This window comes from Coregonus lavaretus (genome assembly GCF_964263955.1).
Source record: "Coregonus lavaretus genome assembly, chromosome: 21".
NCBI classification, from domain to species: Eukaryota; Metazoa; Chordata; class Actinopteri; order Salmoniformes; family Salmonidae; genus Coregonus; species Coregonus lavaretus.
In genome coordinates this window covers 42,422,606-42,448,771 of record NC_140008.1, presented here as the reverse complement: position 1 = coordinate 42,448,771, position 26,166 = coordinate 42,422,606, and the positions used below count along the sequence as shown (strand labels likewise).

The 26,166-nt window shown below is 45.1% G+C and overlaps 1 protein-coding gene across 2 annotated transcripts in view; it reads right to left on the bottom strand.

Annotated features, from left to right (window-relative positions):
- Nucleotides 1–26,166, bottom strand: part of pik3r3b (phosphoinositide-3-kinase, regulatory subunit 3b (gamma)) — a 362,415-nt gene that overhangs the window by 28,965 nt on the left and 307,284 nt on the right. The window contains exon 1 of one of the 2 annotated variants that reach the window (XM_084186118.1): nt 2,266–2,727. The exons of the other annotated variant lie outside the window; for it this stretch is intronic. Within the exon in view, the coding sequence (XP_084042244.1) occupies nt 2,266–2,377 (112 nt within the window). The 5' untranslated portion in view covers nt 2,378–2,727. Of the gene's footprint in view, nt 1–2,265; nt 2,728–26,166 lie in introns of those variants that run through there. 2 annotated transcript variants of the gene reach the window in all.

Sequence of the window (26,166 nt, the reverse complement as noted above, 5' to 3'; positions counted from 1 at the left end):
TGACATACACACATAACTTTAGATTATGTGTGTCCTCAGGTTTATGGAGTGGTGTGTTTATAAAATGTTGTTTGAATATTACAACATGTATTAGGATTAAGCAAAACTTTACCATTTAGAGATTGTATTATCCAACTAGTGTAATTTTGATATCCTCTTTCTTAAAAAGTTTGAGATTGATGACCAACGAGTTAATGTCCCACTTCATTATGAAGGGACAGAGGAGCAAACATGCCTTTGCTACAACTTGAGTGCTCCATTGTAATTGGTAAGTAAATGTGAGCAGTTGAGACATTTGGCGTAGACAATGAGACATTTTTAGTAGATTCTGACTGTTAAAGATATTTTACTGTGCGTTATTGTTATGTAATGTCCTGCATGCCCATATTATACCAATCATTAATTTATTTTCTTCTCTTTTTATGCTTACAGTAAGTGCAATGAAAAGCCAGAAAAGGTTGATGTTGATGTGTTTCGGGCCCTCTGGAAAGTTCTAAAATATGCCCCTGATGCCGGGATGGATGAGGACGCAAAGTATATATATGAGCAAGTTGCTCTTTTTTGAAGACATCTAAGCTACAACTTCTTCAACTAGGACCACAAAGTTTCTTCAGGAATGTCCTTTTCTAGTTATTCTAAAATCTCAAATTGATTAAGTTTTGCCCACTGGGTACTGACTCACTTGTTAGTTCATTTGACAGTAGCTTTGTAGCCTATATGGTAGACTATGTATTTTAGAGTAGGCCTATAGTTGAGTTGCATTGCAGAAGTGAAGCTGGACTACAGCTCGGGCCTATATATCTAAATGCCATCTTAAAACTGTCTCTCTCCAGGTTCCCAGCCTATGTATGACCTCATAGTGAATGCGTGAAACCCTGTGAAAGAAAGCAAAGCTTTGTGAATCGCAGAGCCATTGCATTGACAGCACATATAAATGGAAGGGGACTACACATAGGCTATAGGATAATGCTTCCCCCCCATTCACTCCACCACCGACATAAAGCCCCTTTTTCTAAAGAGATATCATCCCACTTGCCCCGGAGGACAATGGAGAGGGTTGCTGTACACGCAGAACGGGATATTGTAACAGTCCACTTCACTCGCATGCGCTACAGAAGGTGCCAAGATTCTAAAACCTTTCTATCAAGGGAATGGGACAGGGGGGAGAAAGAGCTACCGGGAAATTCTATTCAGTGCAATTCTACAGCGCCTCCTGCTCCATCCGCTGAGCGTCCTACATCTGCGGTATTAATTCAAGAAGAGGGGGAAGGGGGATGGGAGTCGAATGACACTTGCACAAAATACCAAGAAATGACTGAAATACATTTAAACATCTATATGACAGTCGGCTAGAATCATGCGCAGATATTATGCATGAAATCTGCGCCTGGAGCAACGTTGATATAGATTCAACAGAGGGTTTTACTTCATTGATTGTAACGCAATCTTTTCAGATCTCTTTCCCCTCCCCCACAACCTATGCTTCACTGGACTGAACACTTTTAACTATTTTGGAGAACCAGGATATTATATTGATGGTAAAACACGGTAAAGTAGAGTTTAGGTATGAACGACATGAATAAATATTGAATAGACTGTTATAAAAGAACAAAGCAAACTGACAAAAGCGATGGCATTCGTGCTAAATGAATGAATGAATGACTAAAGAAAAACGAATGAATAAGCAGCCGAGTAAATAACTATATTTGAGGTAATCCATTCGTATGATAGCGACAAAGAAATACAGTTAATTGACACAATGAATAATGTCCATATGCGCGTGAAATGTTTACTAGAACGGAAGACATTATTGCAGGATACACCATAGCCTGTATCAATCTGCTGTTCATGTGATGTCACTCCGATAGACTCGTAAAAAAATTAGAAACATTGTTGCAAACCAAACAACGCATCTGATACATTATAACAATAAATGCTAAATGATCGTCATCACGTTGCACTTGCAACAGTAGCAAAACGACTGGACGTTGACAATGTTGCGATGTTACAGCGAACGGAATAGAAAACGATAACGCTAATTCTAGATGATTGTGCACTACTTGTGCATCTGTAATAACTACTGCAAAATGAAACAAAAACTAAGTTACCCAAATGAATAGGCTCGCTATCTAGACAGGCAGGTTTTTCAGGCAACGCGTTCTTCTCAAAGTTTTCACCATTCAATCCATCTGACAAATGGCCCCGCATCCACGAATAGGATACATTACTTTACACAATGACTATCCAATAGTTTTAGTGGCCTACCTGGAGGTGGTTGGTCCATTTCAATGTAAAATATTAATTCTGTGGAATATGGCATCATCACGTCCCTCCAATCATCGTCTTCTTTTTCCGTAGTCCAAACTGTATTGTACATTGTCTTTACTTCACTTGCGAATGACACTTGTCCTTCTCCAAATGGATATATAAAAAAAGAGGATCACAGGTGAACAACGACAAAACTTGACTGATTTGATACTGCTATCTACTGTATATAGGACAGCTCAAATATAACAGTCTCTGATGATCTGAATTCCTGCTTCAGACAATAAATACGATGAATTCTTCTCTAAAAGCACCAGGCATCACTGCTCAGTCAGACATAAAGCTTCACTTTTCCAAAGGCCTATAAAATGTTCTAACAGTCCTACAGAGCTGAAAGTAGATACCAGCTCTACAATCCAGTCCGTTCTTCAGGGACTGAGCAGTAGTCTTCATTTTAAGAACACTGACAGCGCGCAGGGAAGCGTTCACATCATCTCGGCGATACCACTTCACGCGGACACACGGGGGACAATCGTTTCTAATAATGACGCATCGAAAATGGGTTTGCGCTTTCTCTGCGCTATATTCACAGACAAAGTTGTTATAACATACGGACGATTGTATATGTATATGCGCATATTTTGCTGTTCTCTGGTTTATATATCATGTTTGTAATTTTCAAGTAACTAGTGGCATCAATTTACTGGCCCCCTTTTCCACAAACACATTGGTATGTTCCCATCTACTTTCCAGAGGCTGAGAGCTGGGGAGTTTGAAGTTTTGTATTTCATTTTTTTGCAACCTCGTGTACCCTCCTGGCCAATGAACATCGCAGGGATGCAGGCAGTGAATTGCTGATTGTGTCAAACAGTACTATCAGGGACAAAGGGTTGCAAGACACAAGAGGAGAGAAATGTGACACTAAAAGATGTAGTAATTGTTTTCTGAGCACAACCACAACTCCTGGCCAGGCACAAAACACACACTATGTTATATATATGGTACAGCTTACTGTTAACTAGTGGTATACTTGAACTATTTTTTTGGGGGGGGGGGCAGAGTGGTGTGTGTGTGTGAGGGGGGGTGGAGTCCCCCAGACCCCACCCCAGATGGCTCATGCTGGACACCCAGCCCCTTTCTGTCAAGTGTGTCAAAGTCTTTTAATTGCCACTGTCTCTATCTGTGGTGGGGTGGTGCCACACAGGCCAGGCTGGACAGATGGAAGGGTAACAATGACACAGGAACTGCCTCTGCCCTGCATGGTAATCCACATGAGATAGAGCCCTGGGAAACTAGAATATTCTGCTGTGTTTTATCTATGCATCAGGACGGGGTCCCTCTTAATCTGATGAATAATAGATGAGGGAGGCATCACGCCTGTATTTGCATACTGTATGTATAATAATCACCAGCAGCAGTAGGAATAAGTGTGTGTGTGTGTGTATGTGTGTGTGTGTGTGTGTGTGTGTGTGTGAACTACCCCTCCTTCGCCTCCTCCCTTCCACACCAAATTTTTCTGAGATCATTTGTTCATTTATTAGGAGGGTCAGTCAGGGATGTGCATTTTCCATCCTGTGATTCTGGCTTCTCTCAAGCATCTGATACACAGGTGGTGAGTGTGTGTGTCTGTGTAACCACAGGTGACCTCTGGGACTCAGGTGTTGGTTTTGTTACTTCTGTAGCCATAGAAACGCAGCAGTGCCTAGTGAAGCGCTGTAATGTGATGATGTAGCATCTACTAAGAGAGTTATTCCAAAAGGTCTTAAATAAAGGTATGTTTTAATAAACCATTTAAAGTGTAGGCCCTCTTTAGGAATATAGTGTTCAGTAAACAAGTTTTAATCTCGTCTTGACATATCAGGGGGTTGCACGGCAGCTGTGTCTGAAATACAACATCTACGCAATACTGGAACAATGTCTGCTTCTTCTAACCTTTAATCATTTAAATTAATTTATCTGTGTAAAAGCTAAGATGCCAAAAAAGGGAGGTCCAGACTGACAGAGATGAATTGGGTGCCTATGGGACCATATCACATTTAGAGACTTTTTCCTGATTTTTACGCATGGTTTCATGGCCCCTGTCTCAGTGTGCATGTGCTGCAACAGATCATTGTTACAGAAAGACACACTCCAGCTAGGTACAGTAGCTCTGCCTGTCAAAGTCCCCAGTGTATGCTAAAATCGTCAACAGTGATTCCACTGCTCTCTGTGAGTGTGTGTGTACAGTGTATGTGCGTTGTGTTAAAACACTTTCACACATGTAGATTGCGCATTTGTGCTGCTCAAAGCCATGGGGCAGGCATGAGCAGCCGTGAGAGAGATTCTAATCTGCCTGGCTACAGTGCAAGACCAAGCTAACCAACGCCCGATCGAGAAAGAAATTGACAAAAAAAGCAAGGCAGACTGTTAGGTTAGGTTGTTGAAGTTTGAAAGGTACATGATTGCCTTGCGGATTTGGAAAGCGGTCCATGCATGGAGATGGAGGGGGGGAGCGTTTTCACTGCACACTGATGTGACCGCAGTCTGCTTTCCGCATGACACATTTTCTGACTGTGCTATTTCTGTGCTGATTATCCATTGCCCTTAGCGCTTTCATATTTTGTCTGTAACTGTAATAAGTAGAGTGGAAAGTGCTATTTAACTGTAGACATGAATAGGCTGTTCCATAGTCCAGTGCTAAACATAGACCTTTCTAGAGTAGGGGAGCCAGAGCACACACAGAAAGGGAACTGTTGCATAAGACACCGTGGCGGTCATGCATATATTATGTTTGAAAGTTGTGATAATATTAGTGTCCAAATCCAAAGACAGGAATGATTGTGCTTCCTGTTCCCTCTCCATCCACTGTGAGGGTTTGATGATTATCTCTTAATTTTTTACAGACATCATTAGATTCTCCCCCTCTCACTCTCTCTTTCTGTCTCTCTCTGCAGTAATATACAATATTATATAAAATAGTTGCATAAGCCATACAGGATTCAGGGTTACCTAATGGTGTGTGTTTGCGTGTGTGTATGTGTGTGTGTGTATGCGTGTTCGGCCCATTTGTGTGTACCGTATGTCAGAGCAGCAGCAGTAACAGCGTCCATGGGCTGGTAGCTGCAGGGGACATGTGGAGAGGGCCATACTCCCTTCCTAATATTGAGAGACACTTCAAAACCTTATTCCTTATGATTTATTTTTTGACTCTCTTTTTTTGCGATTTGTGAATGTGTTATTCAATGTGTTTCTATGGGCTATAGATGGCTTAGACTTTTAGAGGATAAAGAAAGCATTGCGTTGTATCTTTTGAGTCTTTGATGCACTTCAGACCTAACAGATTCAAGCCTGATTGTCATATTAGCTGCTGTGGTCTATCTGGTCTGTCTGTCCAACTGACACTCACTGTGGGAGAAATCTGCAGCAGCAGCCAGCCAGCCAGCTAGGAGTCATGTGTGTGCTAACTCGAGCTAACCGATTAGCTGCACCGTCTGGAAGTTTCCAGGCATTGCTCTAATTCAGTGTGAAAACCCAGTCTCAGTTCCCAGTACTGGCTGAATAGGTCTTTGCCCAAACGCAACGCACAAGAGAACCGGCCGGCGGGTCTCCTGTTAGGCACACATGGCGTATGCAGCTCTTCCCCAAAAACTAGACCCCGGCACCAAAGTGTTAATAACGCAGTGTTAATAACCCCCCCCCCTCTCTCCCCTCCACCTCTGTCAGTGCATCAGCCAGTTACAGTGCCAAGCAGGGAGAGAGAGAAAGCAGGCAGGGCAAGGCAGTACCCTCGCTACACTCCACCCCCACCCTTTCGCTAACCCAAATCTCTCTCTCCTGTTCTCTCTCTCCCTCTATCTTTAGTCTGCACCCTTGTTCCTCACCTTTACCCTTCTCATCCGCCCCCAAACCCTCTTTCTCTATCTCGCTCTCTTTCCCTCTCTCTGGGGTGGCAGGCAGACGGTGTGTTTGGAGCTCCTGTCCGCAGCAGAGCAGAGCTGAGCCGGTATAAGGTGATGTCATCCTGCAATGTGAGCGTCCCTGTAGCACTGATGCAATACTCCGGTGACACTCTGTAACGAGCTGCTGGCAGGCACAACTGCTGACCCCTTCTTTATCTATCGCTATCACTATCCCTTTTCTCGTCCTCCATGTTTCTACCCTCCATTTCTCAATTTGTGTTTTTTTGTTTGATCCAAATCCCCCTTTCCCCTCGCCTCGTCTGTATTTGTTCTCTTACCCACACAGTCCCCTTTCCTCCTTCTACTTCCCATCCCTTCCTCCCGCCCCTCTGTGGTTGTCACAGTGTCATGGCACCATGGCTCAGCATTACTCATGTAGTAGCACAGCCAGTCAGTCAGGCAAGCAGGACCTCTTCAGATAAAGGGCCAGCTCTACAATTAACCCCTTCCTCCCCTCTTCACAGCAATGCCTGCTGGGTTAACCCTTCCCTGACAGAAAATGACATTTTAAATTGAAGTATTCAATTCAATTCTACACAGTATGCAATTAAGAAACATGACACAAGACAAGGCAGAATGTAATAGAAGGAGTGTGCAAGCACATCATTTTTTGTCTGTGTGTAAGGGTTTTCCCATACCCTGAGAACAGCTGTGTGTAAGGGTTTTCCTTTTGTCTGTGCTTAGATCCTCTGACTCCTCTTGAGTTATCAACAGCTCACAACAATGAACAAGCAGCAGCGACTGATACAGCAGCACCTAGGCACCCTTGGATAAGATTACACCACTAAACAAACACGTTCTCACTTCTGATATGTCAATCAGGACTTTCACCCTCCCCCTTCTCCCTCCTGTCCACCCTCCCTACCTCCCTCCCTCCCTCCCAACTCTTCAATAAACCCCCATTATTCGCTGGAGATGGATCCTGCCACCCTAGTCCTCCATCCTCAGGCATAGCTTTCTGTCATGTCAGTCTGAGCTAAGCTGCAGAACAGGGTTAGCGACCGCATAGCTGCTATCCATGCACGCCAACACCTGAACCCATGCAGAATTACCAGGCGCTAACGCTAACAGATTAGCATCCTTCCATGACTGGCTCTAGGCTCTGCACGGCTGGGAGTGGAGCTGTGGACTTGTGTGTGCGCGCGTGCGTGCGGCCTAGGGTGGTCTAGTGGTTGTACCACGGCAGCATGGGTTCCAATCTGTGTGTGAACTGCGTGTGAATGGGCCCCTTTATCCTGTGACCTGGCAGAGAGATTATACAGCAGAAACTAGGTGTGTAATCCTTTTAGGGTCTGCTACAGTGGAACGACTGGGACGGGAGCCGGAGCATAAACCTGACTGAGTCTGGGCTGGATTAGAGGAACACTGACAGAGACAGACACTAGGGCCCTAGCTAACCAAACTCTCTCTCTCTCTTTTCTCATTCACTTATTTACTGTACTTACTGCCAATGTCCTGGTAGGGCTCTGCAGCTGCCAACCTGAGTATGACATGCTGTATCATGCTGTATCTTATATTGGTGAGCTGTTTTTTTAACAGGTGGTCAGGACGAGAATAGAATAATAATAATAATAATAAGAGATTGTACAGGGCTTGGAGCTGTGTTGTGTGTTAGAGCTGCCTCCCACTCCTCCCTGTATACCATTTACATTTACGTCATTTAGCAGACGCTCTTATCCAGAGACCATCCTCATCAGCTGCACGTACAGGGCCATCATGACGCAAGCTGTGTGTTTATGTTTGTGTGTTTTTGTGTGTATTTTTGATACAGTGAATGTTTGTTTGATGAATGCTAGTGTGTGTGTGTGTATGTGTGTAAGTTAGATATGGAGGGTGATACAGTGAGTCTTTTTAGAGTGAGAATATGAGTGTGTGTATGATAATGTGTGTATGTGTATGTGTATGTGTGTGTGTGGGGGGGTGTGTGTGTGTGTGTGTGTGTGTGTGTGTGTGTGTTTCTGTCTGTGTGAGTCGGGTGTAATCTGAATTTGCATTTCTGCTTGCTTGCTTTGGATGCAATTCAAATAATTTGTAACCTCAAGGGAGAGGCCCACATAAAGAAATACTACAGTTTACTATAGAATACTATAATACTTACTATAGAATTATGAGGTAAACTGTAGTATACTATACTACACATTGTAGTGTCCCCTGATCATGTGTAGTACTTACTGTATAATTGTGTAGTATACTGTAGAATACTATAAATACTACAGTATTATCCGCATAAAAAACACTGTAATAAATACTGCAGTAATGTCTGCAAAAACACTACAGTCTACAACAACAATACATATTTATTTACTATAGTAAATACTACAGTATTTAATTAGCATATACCCCTCCCCCACATCCCAATTAGTGCCACCCATAAGTCAGAAACCTACATGCCAAGAATAGACCATACAATGTGTTCCCTACAGGTTATAGAAAAGAGCAGAAGCTCTGAACTATCTGTTCAGATATCAGACCTACCTATAGGTTATGGAACATTTGCTCTTTTAGTATTTCTCCAGTAGGGTTCCTCAATAAGAAAGCCTCCACCACTATAGTGCCTTGCAAAAGTATTCATCCTCCTTGGCGTTTTTCCTATGTTGTTGCATTACAACCTGTAATTTAAATGTTTTTTTATTTGGATTTCATGTAATGGACATACACAAAATAGTCAAAAAAAGTGGTGAAGTGAAATAAAATCTAAAAAATCAATAACGGAAAAGTGGTGCGTACATATGTATTCACCCCGTTTGCTATGAAGCCTCTAAATAAGATCTGGTGCAACCAATTACCTTCAGATGTCACATAATTAGTTAAATAAAGTCCACCTGGGTGCAATCTAAGAGTCACATGATCTCAGTACATATACACCTGTTCTGAAAGGCCCCAGAGTCTGAACACCACTAAGCAAGGGGCACCATGAAGACCAAGGAGCTCTCCAAACAGGTCAGGGACAAAGTTGTGGAGAGGTACAGATCAGGTCATAAAAAAATATCTGAAACTTTGAACATCCCACCGAGCACCATTAAATCCATTATTAAAAAATTGAAAGAATATGGCACCACAACAAACCTGCCAAGAGATTGCCGCCGACCAAAACTCACGGACCAGGCAAGGAGAGCATTAATCAGAGAGACCAAAGATAACCCTGAAGGAGCTGCAAAGCTCCACAGCGGAGATTGGAGTATCTGTCCATAGGACCACTTTAAGCCGTACACTCCACAGAGCTGGGCTTTACGGAAGAGTGGCCAGAAAAAAGCCATTGCTTAAATAAAAAAATAAGCAAAAACGTTTGGTGTTCGCCAAAAGGCATGTGGGAGACTTCCCAAACATATGGAAGAAGGTACTCTGGTCAGATGAGACTAAAATTGAGCTTTTTGGCCATCAAGGAAAATGCTATGTCTGGCGCAAACCCAACACCTCTCATCATCCCGAGAACACCATCCCCACAGTGAAGCATGGTGGTGGCAGCATCATGCTGTGGGGATGTTTTTCATCAGCATGGACTGGTAAACTGGTCAGAATTGAAGGAATGATGGATGGCGCTAAATACAGGGAAATTCTTGAGGGAAACCTGTTTAATTCTTCCAGAGATTTGAGACTGGACGGAGGTTCACCTTCCAGCAGGACAATGACCCTAAGCATACTGCTAAAGCAACACTTGAGTGGTTTAAGGGGAAACATTTAAATGTCTTGGAATGGCCTTGTTAAAGCCCAGACCTCAATCCAATTGAGAATCTGTGGTATGACTTAATGATTGCTGTACACCAGCGGAACCCATCCAACCTGAAGGAGCTGGAGCAGTTTTACCTTGAAGATCCCAGTGGCTAGATGTACCAAGCTTATAGAGACTTGCAGCTGTAATTGCTGCAAAAGGTGGCTCTACAAAGTATTGACTTTGGGGGGGTGAATAGTTATGCACGCTCAAGTTTCTAATTTTTTTTGTCTTATTTCTTGTTTGTTTCACAATAAAAAAAACATTTTGCATCTTCAAAGTGGTAGGCATGTTGTGTAAATCAAATGATACAAACCCCCCAAAAATCAATTTTAATTCCAGATCGTAAGGCAACAAAATAGGAAAAATGTCAAGGGGGGTGAATACTTTCGCAAGCCACTGTGTGTCAAAGATATTCAAACAAAAACACTATAGTAAATACTACAAAAATTTACACATCACACATGGTTATGGGCTTTTAAAAAATAAGACACCTGTACCATGTCAGATTTGAAATCTATTCAATTTTGAGTTTGCATCCCAAAACTGTTTGACATAGAAACAACGGATTTAAAAATGTTTATTAATTATTTATTAATACCATTCCACTCATGAGCCCACTAGGTCATTTGACTGCAGGAAAGGGCTACACACTATTATTGCACACAGACTGAGTCCATGCAACTTTTTATGTGACTTGTTAAGCGAATGTTTACTTATTTAGGCTTGCCATAACAAGACGGGGGAAGACCCGTGACAAAGTCTAGGGATACAGTATGTGAGACCAGGGACGGTGAAGAACAGGTAGAGGTTGGAGGAGACCAGCCGGAGCTTGCCGAGGAGTCTTGTTCTGCGCACAGATCGTGCAGGCGGCGACGAACGCGGAGATGTCAGGAACCATGGTAGGCCACCAAAAGCGTTGTCACACAAAGGCCAGGGTCCGAAGGGAGCCTGGATGGCAGGCAAGCCTGGAGGAGTCGGCACACTCCAGGACCTGCGGAGCGGACAGCATCAGGAACAAACATCTGGTTATCTGGGCCCCCCCGGGGTTTGGCTGGGAACGCTACGCCTCCAGGACTTGCTTCCCTATTCCCCAACTGAGTGTCATCGCCAAGCACGAGGTGGGAAGGATGGTCTCGGATTCTGGGGGTGTAGCCACGGGGCTATAGCAGCGTGACAGTGCATCTGGCTTGACATTCTTGGATCCCGGTCGGTATGAGAGGGAGAAGTTGAACCGGGTGAAAAGCAGGGCCCACTTAGCTTGCCTGGAATTGAGACGCTTGGCGGTGCTGAGATATTCCAAGTTCTTGTGGTCTGTCCACACAATGAATGGATGTTCCGTCCCCTCCAGCCAGTGCCTCCACTCCTCCAACGCCATCTTCACCGCGAGAAGCTCACGATTCCCCACATCGTAATTCCTCTCCGTGGTGTTGAGGTGATGGGAGAAGAAGGCGCAGGGATGTAACTTGAGGTCCAGGGCCGGACGCTGGGACAGGACCGCCCCCACTCCGACATCCGAAGCATCGGCCTCCCCTACGAACTGGCGGGACGGGTCAGGATGAACCAAGATGGGAGCAGTGGTGAAACAGTGTTTGAGGTCTCGGAACGCCCAGTCAGCATCTGGGGACCATGTGTACGGAACCTTGGGAGAGGTGAGTGCAGACAGGGGGGAAGCCAGGGTGCTGTAACCCCGGATAAAGTGGCGATAAAAGTTGGAGAATCCAGGAAACGTTGCAGCTGCAATCTGGACGTAGGCTGGGGACAATCCACCACCGCTCCCACCTTCCCGGGATCCATCTGTACACTCCCTGCAGCAATGATGTAGCCCAGGAAGGGGATGGTGGAGTGATGACATTTGCATTTCTCCGCTTTCACAAAAAGCGTTGGAGGACCTGTCGGACATGGAGCACGTGTTCTTGGGTGGAATGGGAAAAAACGAGGATGTCGTCGAGGTAGACGAAGACGAACTGGTTCAACATGTCACAGAGAACATAATTAACCAGGGCCTGGAACACAGCTGGAGCATTGATAAGGCCAAATGGCATGACCAGATACTCGTAGTGACCGCTGGCCGCGTTGAAGGCCGTCTTCCATTCGTCCCCCTCCCGTATCCGCACCAGGTGGTAGGCGTTCCGTAGATCCAGCTTGGAGAACACGTTGGCGCCCTGGATCGTCTCGAAGGCCGAGGAGATGAGTGGTAGCGGGTAGCGGTTCTTCACTGTGACATTGTTGAGGCCCTGGTAGTCGATGCACAGGCGCAGGGTTCTGTCCTTCTTCTCCACAAAGAAGAACCCTGCGCCGGCAGTGGAGGCAGAAGGACGGATGAACCCGGAAGCTAGGGAGTCCTCAATGTAGGTCTCCATCCTTGGTCTCTGGACCCGACAGCGAGTACAGTCGTCCCCGGGCGGCGTGGTGCCTGGGAGAAGGTCGATTCCACAGTCGTAGGGTCGGTGCGGCAGAAGCGAAGTGGCCCGGGCCTTACTGAACACGTCCTGAAGGTCCCGGTACTCCGCGGGAATGGCAGAGAGGTCCGAGGCAACTTCCAAGCCCCCAGGAAGATGTCCCAGGCAGGCTGCGCTGACTTCAGACAATGAGTGTGGCAGAATGGTCTCCAGCCCAAGATGGCACCAGTAGACCAGTCAATAAAGGGGTTGTGTCGCTGGAGCCAAGAGAAACCCAATACCACAGGAACCTGAGGAGGCTTAATTAGCAGGAATTGGATCGTCTCGCTGTGGTTCATGATACTCGTAGGTTGATGGGGGTGGTATTGTGGGTGACCCGGCCTATAGAGCGCCCGTCCAGCGCTCCAACGTCCATGGGAATGGAGAAGGGCTGAGTGGGGATGCCCAGCTTGGATGCCAGGGTAGCGTCCATAAAGCACTCATCGGCCCCAGAGTCGATGAGTACCCAGAGTGATTTTGACTGGTTCCCCGACAGCAAGATGGCATGAAAGGGGGTGAGAGTAAGGGGAGAGGAAAAGTTATCCGTATGGCCCACCAGAGCCTGGTCTTTTAGTGGACAGGTGGACACAAAATGATCAGTAGTCCCGCAATACAGGCAACTCTTCACATGAGCCTGCATTGCCGTTCGGCTGGAGACAGCCTAGCTCTGCCTAGTTGCATCGGCTCGGGAAGAGGTGAATCGGCAAACTTCGGAGACTCTCGGGGGAACTCGGGTAGCCTCGGGTTCTCTCAGCAACGGAGCCGTCGGGGACTTCCGGGATGCCTCGGAGGTGAGGTGGAATCGGACATCCTCTCCTTCCTTCGTTCCCGTAGTCGCCCATAGATCCGAATGGTCAAGGCGATGAGCAAGTCAATATCCGTCGGTAGTTCCCGGGCTGCAAGCTCGTCCTTTACTTCCTCCGATACTCCATGCAGGAATGTGTCGAACAGCGCTTCCGGGTTCCAGGCACACTCAGCTGCCGACGTGCGGAAATCCACTGCATAGTCTGCCACACTGCGGGATTCTTGCCGAAGCTTGAGTAACTTCCTGGCAGCCTCTCTCCCGGACAATGGAGCATCAAAAACCTTCTTTACCTCCTGCATGAACTCCTCCAGACTGAAGCATACGGCCAACTGTTGTTCCCACACTGCCGTAGCCCAGACATCAGCGTGATGAGGTACACTATCTTAGAGCGGTTCGAGGGGAAGGAGGAGGACTGCAGCTCGATGATGAGCGAACACTGAGTGAGAAATGCCCAACAGGTTCTCGACTCTCCAGCGAAGCGTTCTGTGGGAGGTAAGCAGGGTTCTCGGGAAACCGGGGTGGCTGGGGAGGCCGCGCTGCTAACAGACGGGTTGGTGAGGGGCTGGGAGGTGACCGTTGTGGTAGGCTGCCTAACAGACAACCCGCAGAATTGCTCCAGCAATGTGTTAAACGCTCGGTCATGGCGTTCGGCCAAGGTCTGGAACCCTTCCATGAGACCACGAAGCAACTCCTTGTGCCTTCCAATGGTGGGCTACTTGGTAGGAGATGGCGTTGCAGAGCTGGTCCGAGTCTGCTGGGTCAGTCATTGCCAGTTTGTACTATCACGTTTCAGGAGAAGACCCAGATGCAGACAGTGTCGAAGTAACAAAAGTTGATTACAAAAACAGGGGGCAGGCAAACGACAGGTCACGGTCAGGCAGAGGTCAGTAATTCAGATCAGAGTCCAAAAGGTACAGAACGGCAGGCAGAAGTAAATCATCCAGGGTGGTGTGACAAGGTACAGAACGGCAGGCAGGCTCGGGGTCAGGGCAGGCAGAATGGTCAAAACCGGGAAAACTAGAAAACAGGAACTAGAGAAAGACAGGAGCAAGGGGGAAAAACGCTGGTAGGCTTGACGAAACAAAACGAACTGGCAACAGACAAACAGAGACCACAGGTATAAATACACTGGGGATAATGGGGAAGATGGGCGACACCTGGAGGGAGGTGGAGACAATCATAAAGACAGGTGAAACAGATCAGGGTGTGACAGAGTCAGCTCAATTCAAGTTTGTCTGTTCGTCTGCATTTGTCATTATAGACTGTATCGTGACACTGCTAATAGTAGGCCCAAGTGACAGCAGTGGTTGAGTAACCGGGTCGTTCTTGAATTGCGGTGGCATTTGCGTCCATGAAAAACACTTTAAAATGACAAATAGTTACACATCATACATGTTTTTGTTGATATTGAACTGTCTATTAATGATAAAACATCCGTTATACTGCAAAATCTAATGTTTATGCATTGCTTAAAGTACTTATGCTAAGCAAATTGGCTTGTCCCACTAGGTATGTGTAGAGTTGTAGTGGCATGTTTTGGGGATGTAGCGATATCTATCTATTATTTTGAAATCTGGAAAGTGAACAAAAGTATTTAATATATTGTATAAATCAATAAAAACAAAGAACGCTATTAAAATACATATTTCTTTATTTGTATAATGTCTGTTCCTCAGTTTTATGTCATTAGTGTTCCCGCCGTGAAACTCACTCATTACAAAGATATACAAGGACCTTGAGCACTCCCTCCATTGGCAAGCTGTTATCAGGGGAGGGGTCTGTACTAAAGAGAAGTATTAGCTAATCTGACGAGGATTCAGTCTCCTCGCTGCCCGAATGTACTCCAGAATGCGGTGGTCAGTCAAAATGAGAAAAGGGTGTTTAGCCCCCTCAAGCCAATGTCTCCACACCTTAAGAGCTTTCACAACAGCTAACAGCTCCCGATCCCCCACATAGTTTTGCTCCGCCGGGCTGAGCTTCTTCGAGAAGAAAGCACAGGGGCGGAGTTTGGGAGGCGTACCCGAGCGCTGAGACAGTACAGCTCCTATCCCCGCCTCGGACGTGTCCACCTCGACTATGAATTGCAAGGAAGGATCCGGATGAGCCAGCACGGGAGCCGTGGTGAACAGCGCCTTCAGCTGACCAAAATCCCTGTTCGCCTCTGCTGACCACTGCAGGCGCACCGATCCGCCCTTTAGCAAAGAGGTTATGGGAGCTGCTACCTGGCCAAAGCCCCGGATAAATCTCCGGTAGTAGTTGGCAAAACCCCAAAATTGCTGCACCTCCTTTACCATGGTAGGAGTCGGCCAATTATGCACGGCTGAAATGCGGTCACACTCCATCTCGACCCCTGACTCTGACAAGCAGTATCCTAAGAAGGAGACGGACTGTCTGAAGAACAGACATTTCTCAGCCTTAACGTACAGGTCATGCTCCAACAGTCTACCAAGTACCTTGCGCACCAGGGACACATGCTCGTCGCGTGTAGCGGAGTATATGAGAATATCATCTATATACACCACTACACCCTGTCCGTGCAGGTCCCTGAAAATCTCATCGACAAAGGATTGAAAGACTGAGGGAGCATTCATCAACCCATACGGCATGACAAGGTACTCATAGTGACCAGAGGTGGTACTAAATGCCGTCTTCCACTCGTCCCCCTCCCGGATACGGATCAGATTGTACGTGCTCCTGAGGTCCAATTTTGTGAAGAAGCGTGCCCCGTGCAATGACTCCGTCATACTAGCAATGAGAGGAAGAGGATAGCTGTATTTTACGGTTATCTGATTTAGACCTCGATAGTCAATGCACGGGCGTAAACCTCCATCCTTTTTCTTCACAAAAAAGAAACTCGAGGAGGCAGGGGAAGTGGAGGGCCGAATGTATCCCTGTCCGAGAGATTCGGTGACATATGTCTCCATAGCCACCATCTCCTCCTGTGACAGAGGATACACGTGACTCCTGGGAAGTGCAGCGCCCTCACGGAGATCTATCGCACAATCCCCTTGTCGATGGGGTGGTAATTGAGTCGCCTTCCTTTTACAGAAGGCGAGAGCCAAATCGGCATATTCTGAGGGAATGTGCATTGGGGAGACATGGTTTGGACTCTCCACCGTGGTTGACCCTACGGAAACACCTACACACCTTCCCGAGCACTGAGGTGACCATCCCCTAAGAGCCCTCTGTTGCCACGAAATACTGGGGTCATGGGTGGCTAGCCAGGGAAGGCCCAGCACCACGGGAAACACAGGAGTATCAATAAAAAAGAGACTAAGTCTCTCTTCATGACCCCCCTGTGTCTCCATCCGAAGTGGAGCTGTGACCTCCCTAACCATACCTGAACCTAGGGTGACTATCTAGGGCACGTATGGGGAAAGGCACATCTAACGGCAATATAGGAATCCCTAATCTATGCGCAACCAATCTATCCATGAAATTCCCAGCTGCGCCGGAATCTACGAGCGCCCTATGCTGGGAATGTGAGGAAAACTCAGGGAACATAACATTAATCATCATGTGAGCAACAGGGAGCTCTGGGTGAGTTGGGTGCCTACTCACCTGGGATGGTCCCCCAGAACCTTTCCTGCTGCCTCGATTCCATGAGGGTCTTCTCCTGCACCGGCCCGCAGTGTGTCCTCTGCGGCCACAGTTGGTGCAGGAGACCACCCCATTGCTCGGTCTCTCCGCATCAGCACTTCCAAGTTCCATAGGTGTGGACTCGGAAGTGCTGGGGGATGGACTGGATGGACCCTGATCTGGACGTCCGCGGGTAGCCAACAGGTTATCCAGCCGGATCGATAAATCTACCAGCTGGTCCAGGTTAAGATTGGTGTCCCTGCAGGCCAGCTCCCGACGGACGTCCTCCCGTAGACTGCATCGGTAGTGATCAATCAGGGCCCTCTCGTTCAATCCCGCACTGGCTGCCAGTGTCCTGAAATCCAGGGCGAATTCCTGTGCGCTCCTCCTTCCCTGGCTGAGGTGAAACAGACGCTCCCCCGCCGCTCTCCCCTCAGGCGGATGATCGAATACGGGTAAAATCCTCATAACGAACGGACTCAGCGTCTATTCCACCCCACTCCGCGTTGGCCCATTCCAGGGCTCTGGCCGACAGACAGGAGATGAGGGCGGACACGCTCTCGTATCCCGAGGGAGCCGGGAGGATGGTGGCCAGGTAAAGTTCCACCTGGAGCAGGAAACCCTTACACCCGGCAGCTGTCCCATCGTATTCCCTCGGGAGCGAGAGCCGAATACCACTGGACCCAGGGTAGGAGGAGGAGGAGGTGTAGAAACCCGACTCTTTCCCATCGATCCATGGTGTTGATCACTTGATCCAGAGCCGAGCCTAGTCTCTGCAGCATGGTCGCGTGCTGGTGGATGCGTTCCTCCACCGAAGCGCTGGGACTCCATAAAAGGTGCGTGATTCTGTCAGCGTCAGGGTGCAGTGGGGAAACGGAATCAGGCGCAGGACACAGAACTGAGAGATAAATGGCTTTACTAGAATCCAAGTAAACCATAGCAAACCCTCTACGCAGGGAAGAGCAAAACAACAGCTCAACAGACGACGTAAGAAAGAACTATCATGCACACACCCAGGAGGGAAAACAGAGGTAATATAGGGAAACTAATAAGCCTAATGAGTAACAGGTGTGAACAATAAAGACAGAACTAGTGAGACACAGAAACATAGATCGGTGGCAGCTATTACTCCGGTGACGACGACCGCCGAACCCTGCCCGAACGAGGAGGAGGGGCAGCCTTGGCCGTATCCGTGACAGAGGCTGACAGCGAATGATAGTGTCACAGCTGAGCCCAGTGTCTTTTCAATTGAGCGGGGGTGGCGGTTGGGCCACTGGTTGTGTACAAGCAAAACAGAGGGTCATTTGGTGAGACAACTAGCCAAACACTGAGCCTAGCCGGTGGCCTTACAGACTGTATAGGGGGAGAGGTTTGAGTGTGTAGAGGGTGGGGTGGTGGTGGTGTCCATGGGAGAAGATGTGTGTGTTTGGTGCCAGGTGTACAAACAGACTAACCCAGGAGACAAGGAGAGGGTGGCCCAACAGGGCTGGGCCCAGTGTTTGGTGTTTGATTCCAACACATGGAGGAGAAGGAAATTAGAGATTTGACAGGGATGTGAGAGAGAGGAGGTGAGAGGAAAAGAGAAGAGAGGAAAGGCAGGCGGGTGTTCTCCTCACCTCCTCACCGTGCCAAGTGCAGAGCCCAGAGCCCAAATTTTGTCAGCCGGTGATTGTCATGCAAATATCTGCAGGTCTCACGGTAATTGACATAAACACTTTTAGCATCTCCTGGCTTCTACGCATAGCCAACAAACCTAGGAGCCTGGACCCTCTCTTCATATTTCAAGGCTGCGTTAAGATATTGACTCAGAGACAGACCAAGCCCGGTTTAGGCAATACCTCCCATCCTCTCTAAGAGTTATCGTCGTACTGTTGTCTATACTGCCAGGGGTGTTGTCAGTTGAAATCTTGTACCCATTAGTTTGAACTCCACTCTTAGATCTGCTATTGTTAGCTCAAACGGTTTGCTCACCCAGTGCTTTTAGTTCAAATGTGAATACCATAAACTTGAATACCCCCTCGGTTTTCAAATCACGTAGAGGGCTTGGGCTGTTGCACGATAGAAACCAAAGCCCATGTATGTCAGTTTATAACATTCCATCATTGGTTACTCTGAGAGTTCCTCATATTGACATTGGCTGCGGACTCAGGCCTTATGGTGCTAACCTTGGAAAAGTGATTCTATTACTAATAGGGATAGACCAAATGGTGCAGTTCTATGCAATCTTATAGCCATACCAACTATATTAATATCAACCATCAGACAGGGCCTGCAACCGCCTATTGAATGTAGCTTGTTTGAGTTGGAGTTTCCATGTGACTAAAAAATCGTAAAGGTCTTGGGTTGATGCATCTGAACATTAGGAGCTTATTTCCTAAACTGGATTACATCAAGATCTGGGCTATGCAGAGAAATCCAGATATTCTGGTATTGACTGAAACTTGGATCTCTGGGGACATTCTGGACTCTGATATTAATATTTAGGGTTATCATTTGTTCAGAGCTGACAAACAGGGTAGAGGTGGTGGAGTGGCCATTTTTTATTCAAAATAATTTCTCTGTCTCTTTACTGAGATCCATTTCCATTGCCCAAAAAATTTGAGCTACTATCTTTAAGCCTTTGTCTGGGAAAGAATGTATGCATAACTGCTATTAACTGTTATAGGGGTCTACCGTCCTCCCTCGGCTAACCTATGTGCACTTGTGGAGTTAACTAGTTTGTTGTCTTATTTTACTAAATCAGAAGTTATTATCCTGGGTGACCTAAATTATGACTGGGAAATGCAGGTTTCAGACATTCTAAAAAAACATGTGTAATGATCTAAACGTAACCCAGCTGGTGACTAAGCCTACACAGCCCAACCCTAGAGATCCTTCAAAGTCATCTCTGATGTATCTTATTTTAATGAATACTCCAGAGAAATATGTTTCTACTGGTGTCTTCGCCCAAGACATTAGTGATCATTGCCCAGTTGTTTGTGTTAGAGATGTGAGAATACCAAAATCTAAGCCCCGTGTCATCACAAGAGCCTTGTGTCATCACAAAGTGGAACTTTTAAAACTTCAGTGAACAGGCTTTTTTACATGATCATTATTTTAGTGTCCTTGATTATATTTCAGCTATCCCTGAACCTGAATTAGCTTTGAGCCTCTTTGAGATATATACAATACTATTGTGGATAATCATGCTCCCTTAAAAAAATTAAGGGTTAAAGGTAGATCAAATGCCTGGTACACTCCTGAATTATCAGAAGTTTTTCATAAAATAGATTATGCTTGGGTCAAGGCCAGGAACACAGTGTTAGGGCCGGACTGGAAAGCTTTTAAGCAACTAAGGAATCATTGTGTAAAACAACTCAGAAAGGTTATTATGTAACCGCTCTTTCAGATTGTAACGGGAACCTGGTTAAATTCTAGAAAACTGTAAAATCCCTGAAGGGCTCTACTTTCTCCTCTCTGCCACAATAAATTATACTGAACAAAAATATAAACGTAACATGTAAAGTGTTGGTCCCATGTTTCAGGAGCTGAAATAAAATATCCCAGAATTGTTCCATTCGCACAAAAAGCTTATTTCTCTCAAATTATGTGCACAAATTAGTTTACATCCCACTGAGGAGTATTTCTATCTGTAATAAAGGGGGGAAATTATTCTGATCGTCTGGGCCTGGCTCCCCAGTAGCTGCGCCCTTGCCCACTCATGTGAAATCGATAGATTAGGGCCTAATTAATTTATTTCAATTGACTGATTTCCTTCTATGAACTGTAACTCAGTAAAATCTTTGAAATTGTTTCATGTTGCATTTATATTTTTGTTCTGTATAATTAAGACACTGGTCTCATTACGGAAATAAAGGCCATCATTGATGCATTTAATCAGCATTTTATCGCTTTGAAAGAAATTCTAAGCCTATTCACAATTATATTGGGCTGGATGCTGATAGGGAAAACTTGCTGAATGATCAGAGAAATTATAGTCAAAGATTTTATTTTAGTCTATTTACAGAAAAATAAGTCCTGGAGGGTTTGCTAGCAATTGACCACAATAAATCCACAGGGGCCAACAAATTGGATCCTGGTCTGCTTAACTGTGCAGAGCACACATTTTTTATTCAACATTGTTATCAGGAAATATTCCAAAAGTATGGAAATCAGCTCTTGTGCTGCCACTCCATAAGGGTGGGGATAGTAGTGAGCTTAATAATTATCGCCCCATTTCAAGGCTTTCTTGTCTAGCTGAGATTCTCGAATCCTTGGTAAATGTACAACTTTGCTCATTTTGTTATCAGATAAATGTATTTTGAATGTAAATCAATCAGAGTTTAGGCCTGGGCATAGCACTATTACAGCAACCACTTTAGTTGTTAATGATCTTGTCAATGCTTTAGACACTACAATGAAATGTGCTGCTTTGTTTGTGGACCTGTCAAAAGCTTTTGATACTGTTGATCATGCTATTTGATTGAATCAGTTGTCCTCGATAGACCTGAGCTCTGACGCCTGTTCTTGGTTTCATGATTATCTTAGTGACAGAACTCAGGCCATCGTGATGGATGGGGTAAAGTCTGAATTTCTTTAAGTACATAAAGCTGTATCACAGGGGTTGATTTTGGGACTTGTTCTCTTCAGTATTTATATAAACACCATTGGTCAATCTGTAAAAAATTGTAAACCTAATCTATATGCAGATTATACTTTTATGTATCCTATTGCCCCGACTGTTGATCTGGCTGTGTTAAAACTACAGTCAGATTTGATAGCTTTGCAGGAATCCCTTGCTGATTTAAAACTTGTGCTTAATATGGGCAAAACTAAACACACGTTGTTTTTAAACTCCCGTAACAATGTTTCAGAAGAACTACATGTTCACTCATTAGATGGTTCTCCAATCGAACGTGTTCCCGCATATAAATACTTAGGCATTTGGATTTATATGGATTTTACATTTTAAAAAACATAGAGATGAGCTGGTTAAGAAGCTAAGATTTAAATTTAAGATTATTCAGTCAACGTTTTTATCTGTTCTTGATTATGGTGATATTATTTATCAAAGTGCAGCTGCTACTACTCTTAAACCTTTGGATGCCATCTACCATAGTGCCCTTCATTTTGGTTACAGGCGACAGTTTTGATACTCATCACTGTATCCTGTATCAAAAGGTTGGCTGGACTTTGCTAACGACCCGCAGATCTCTACATTACTCCCTTTTAATTTACAAGGCCCTACTTCATAAACTTCCGTCTTATCTAACTTTAATGTAGCCTATAATATATATAATAATAAATAATAAAAAATAAATAAATGCATATTTACATAAGTATTCATACCCTTTTCTCAGTACTTTGTTGAAGCACCTTTGGCAGCGATTACAGCCTCGAGTCATCTTGGGTATGACGTTACAAGCCTGGCACACCTGTCTTTGGGGAGTTTCTCACATTCTTCTCTGCAGATCCTCTCAAGCTCTATTAGGTTGGATGGGGAGCGTCGCTGCACAGCTATTTTCAGGTCTCTGCAGAGATGTTCAATCGGGTTCAAGACTGGGCTCTGGCTGGGCCACTCAGAGACATTCAGATACTTGTCCCGAAACCACTCCTGCGTTGTCTTGGCTGTGTGCTTAGGGTTGTTGTCCTGTTGGAAGCTGAACCTTCGCCCCAGTCTGAGGTCCTGAGCGCTCTGGAGCAGGTTTTAATCAAGGATCTCTCTGTACTTTGCTCCGCTCATCTTTCCCTTGATCCTGACTAGTCTCCCAGTCCCTGCCGCTGAAAAACATCCCGACAGCATGATTCTGCCACCACCATGCTTCACCGTAGGGATGGTGCCAGGTTTCTCCAGACGTGACGCTTGGCATTCAGGCCAAAGAGTTCAATCTTGGTTTCATCAGACCAGAGAATCTTGTTTCTCATGGTCTGAGAGTCCTTTAGGTGCCTTTTTGCAAACTCATAACGGGCTGTCATGTGCCTTTAACTGAGGAGTGGCTTCCGTTAGGCCACTCTACCATAAAGGCCTGATTGGTGGAGTGCTGCAGAGATGGTTGTCCTTCTGGAAGTTTCTCCCATCTCCACAGAGGAACTCTAGAGCTCTGTCAGAGTGACCATCGGGTTCTTGGTCACCTCCCTGACCAAGGCCCTTCTCCCCCGATCTTTGGCCGCGCGGCCAGCTCAAGGAAGAGTCTTGTTGGTTCCAAACTTCTTCCATTTAAGAATGATGGAGGCCACTGTGTTCTTGGGGACCTTCAATGCTGCAGAAATGTTTTGGTACCCTTCCCCAGATCTGTGCCTCGACACAATCCTGTCTCGGAGCTAAGGACAATTCCTTCGACCTCATGGCTACGTTTTTGGTCTGACATGCACTGTCAACTGTGGGACCTTATATAGACAGGTGTGTGCCTTTCCAAATCATGTCCAATCAATAGAAACATCTCAAGGATGATCAATTGAAACAGGATGCACCTGAGCTCAATTTCGAGTCTCATAGCAAAGGGTCTGAATACGTAGGTAAATAGGGTATTTCTGTTTCTTATTTTTAATACATTTGCTACAATTTCAGAAAACCTGTTTTCACTTTGTCATTATGGGGTATTGTGTGAAGATTGATGAGGAAAAAATGTAATTTAATCCATTTTAGAATAAGGCTGTAACGTTACAAAATGTTGAAAAAGGGAAGGGGTCTGAATACTTTCCAAATGCACTGTATATATATATATATATATTTTTTTTTTTGTGTTTAATGTATATTTTATATTGTATTATACAGGGTGGATTTGGAAAAGAGAACTAGGTCTGAATACGTCTTCCCCTGTCAAAATAAAGGTTAAATAATTAAAAAGCTACTGACCTTTTGGAACATCTACATTTAAAAAAGTCTAATAAATCCATTTAATATAGTCTGCATCATCACAATAAATCCATTCTTTATTTTAGACAGATCTAAAGAAACACGATATGAAGAAAATATAGCCTAATTCAGAAGAACAGAATAGCATACTCAGAGTTGTCCTTATGTTAGGCCCTGATCTGGCTTTGCCATTTGGCTGTGGGCTATACTAGTTCATTTAGCAGACAAGATTTGCTTAGAATTCCATGGCATTATTTTATATTATTTTATAGTATGAAGAATACAATTGATAGACTACATGTTTCGATTTTTTATACATTCTAAGGCTGCATGATGGAACTCTGATGATGATTTGAAAAAAGTTGCATGAAAAGCATGAGCTCTGCTTCACAATTTGACAAGCACTTGATAATATTCTCACCCATCAGACTATTCTTAATTTAATCTGGTCTTTACATATTTGTGTGGAAAAGTGGAGTCTGGTGGGAGGAGCTTTAGGAGGACTGGCTCATAGTAATGGCTGGAATGGAATCAATGGACCAGTATCAAACACAGCAAACATATGGAAACCACATGTTTGACTCTGTTCCATTTATTCCATTCCAACCATTACAAGGAGCCTGTCCTCATATAGCTCCTCCCACCAGCCTCCACTGGTGTGGAATTATTTTTTATTTAGAATGGCCCACAAAAAATAAAATAAAAATGTAATCCGTTGCCTGCACTCGAATAGCGAATGGAGGTTACGTGCGGTTACGTTTTTTGAGTCAATTGGAGGTGTACCTGTGGATGTATTTCAAGGCCTACCTTCAAACTCAGTGCCTCTTTGCTTGACATCATGGGAAAATCAAAAGAAAGACCTCAGAAAAAATTTTGTAGACCTCCACAAGTCTGGTTCATCCTTGGGAGCAATTTCCAAACGCCTGAAGGTACCACGTTCATCTGTACAAACAATAGTACGCAAGTATAAACACCATGGGACCACGCAGCCGTCATACCGCTCAGGAAGGAGACGCATTCTGTCTCCTAGAGATGAACGTACTTTGGTGCGAAAAGTGCAAATCAATCCCAGAACAACAGCCAAGGACCTTGTGAAGATGCTGGAGGAAACAGGTACAAAATTATCTATATCCACAGTAAAACAAGTCCTATATCAACATAACCTGAAATGCCACTCAGCAAGGAAGAAGCCACTGCTCCAAAACTGCCATAAAAAAGCCATACTACGGTTTGGATCTGCACATGGGGACAAAGATCGTACTTTTTGGAGAAATGTCCTCTGGTCTGATGAAACAAAAATAGAACTGTTTGGCCATAATGACCATCGTTATGTTTGGAGGAAAAAGGGGGTTGCTTGCAAGCTGAAGAACACCATCCCAACCGTGAAGCACGGGGGTGGCAGCATCTGGATAAGAGCGTCTGCTAAATGACCAATTATTATTATTATTATTATTATTATCATGCTGTGGGGGTGCTTTGCTGCAGGAGGGACTGGTGCTCTTGACAAAATAGATGGCATCATGCGGAAGGAAAATTATGTGGATATATTGAAGCAACATCTCAAGACATCAGTCAGGAAGTTAAAGCTTGGTCGCAAATGGGTCTTCCAAATGGACAATGACCCCAAGCATACTTCCAAAGTTGTGGGAAAATGGCTTAAGGACAACAAAGTCGAGGTATTGGAGTGGCCATCACAAAGCCCTGACCTCAATCCTATAGAAAATGTGTGGGCAGAACTGAAAAAGCGTGTGCGAGCAAGGAGGCCTACAAACCTGACTCAGTTACACCAGCTCTGTCAGGAGGAATGGGCCAAAATTCACCCAACTTATTGTGGGAAGCTTGTGGAAGGCTACCCGAAACGTTTGACCCAAGTTAAACAATTTTAAAGGCAATGCTACCAAATACTAATTGAATGTATGTAAACTTCTGACCCACTGGGAATGTGATGAAAGAAATAAAAGCTTAAATAAATAATTCTCTCTACTATTATTCTGACATTTCACATTCTTAAAATAAAGTGGTGATCCTAACTGACCTAAGACAGGGAATATTTACTAGGATTAAATGTCAGGAATTGTGAAAAACTGAGTTTAAATGTATTTGGCTAAGGTGTATGTAAACTTCCGACTTCAACTGTAGATTATAAACAGAGTAGCAGCAGCTTATGTGAAGAGTGTGAAAGAGTGTAAAAGTGTGTCTATGTGTGAGTGAGTGAGTGTGTGTGTGTGGCATCAATATGCATGTGTGTGTGTGTTTTGTGTGTGTGAGCGTATGTAGGGTGTGTCTGTCAGTGTAGTGTTTGAGACCACCTAAAGCGAGACAAATTCAAGACCAAGACCGGAGCAAATTGAGTCCGAGTCAAAACCAAGACTGGAGGGGAGGCGAGACTGAGTCAAGACCGAGTCCGGGAGGGGGACAAGGGGTCCTTGGCCGAGTCAAGAGAAATGTGAGTCCAATTCAGGACCATGATTGCAATTTTGTAAATTACCCCCATAATAAGCGTTCAAAATGTCCAGTATTTCTGTGTTCATATTTCAGAACAACATATAGATTCTTTAGACATTCAAAAAAATGCATGCTGAGGGAAAATGGGC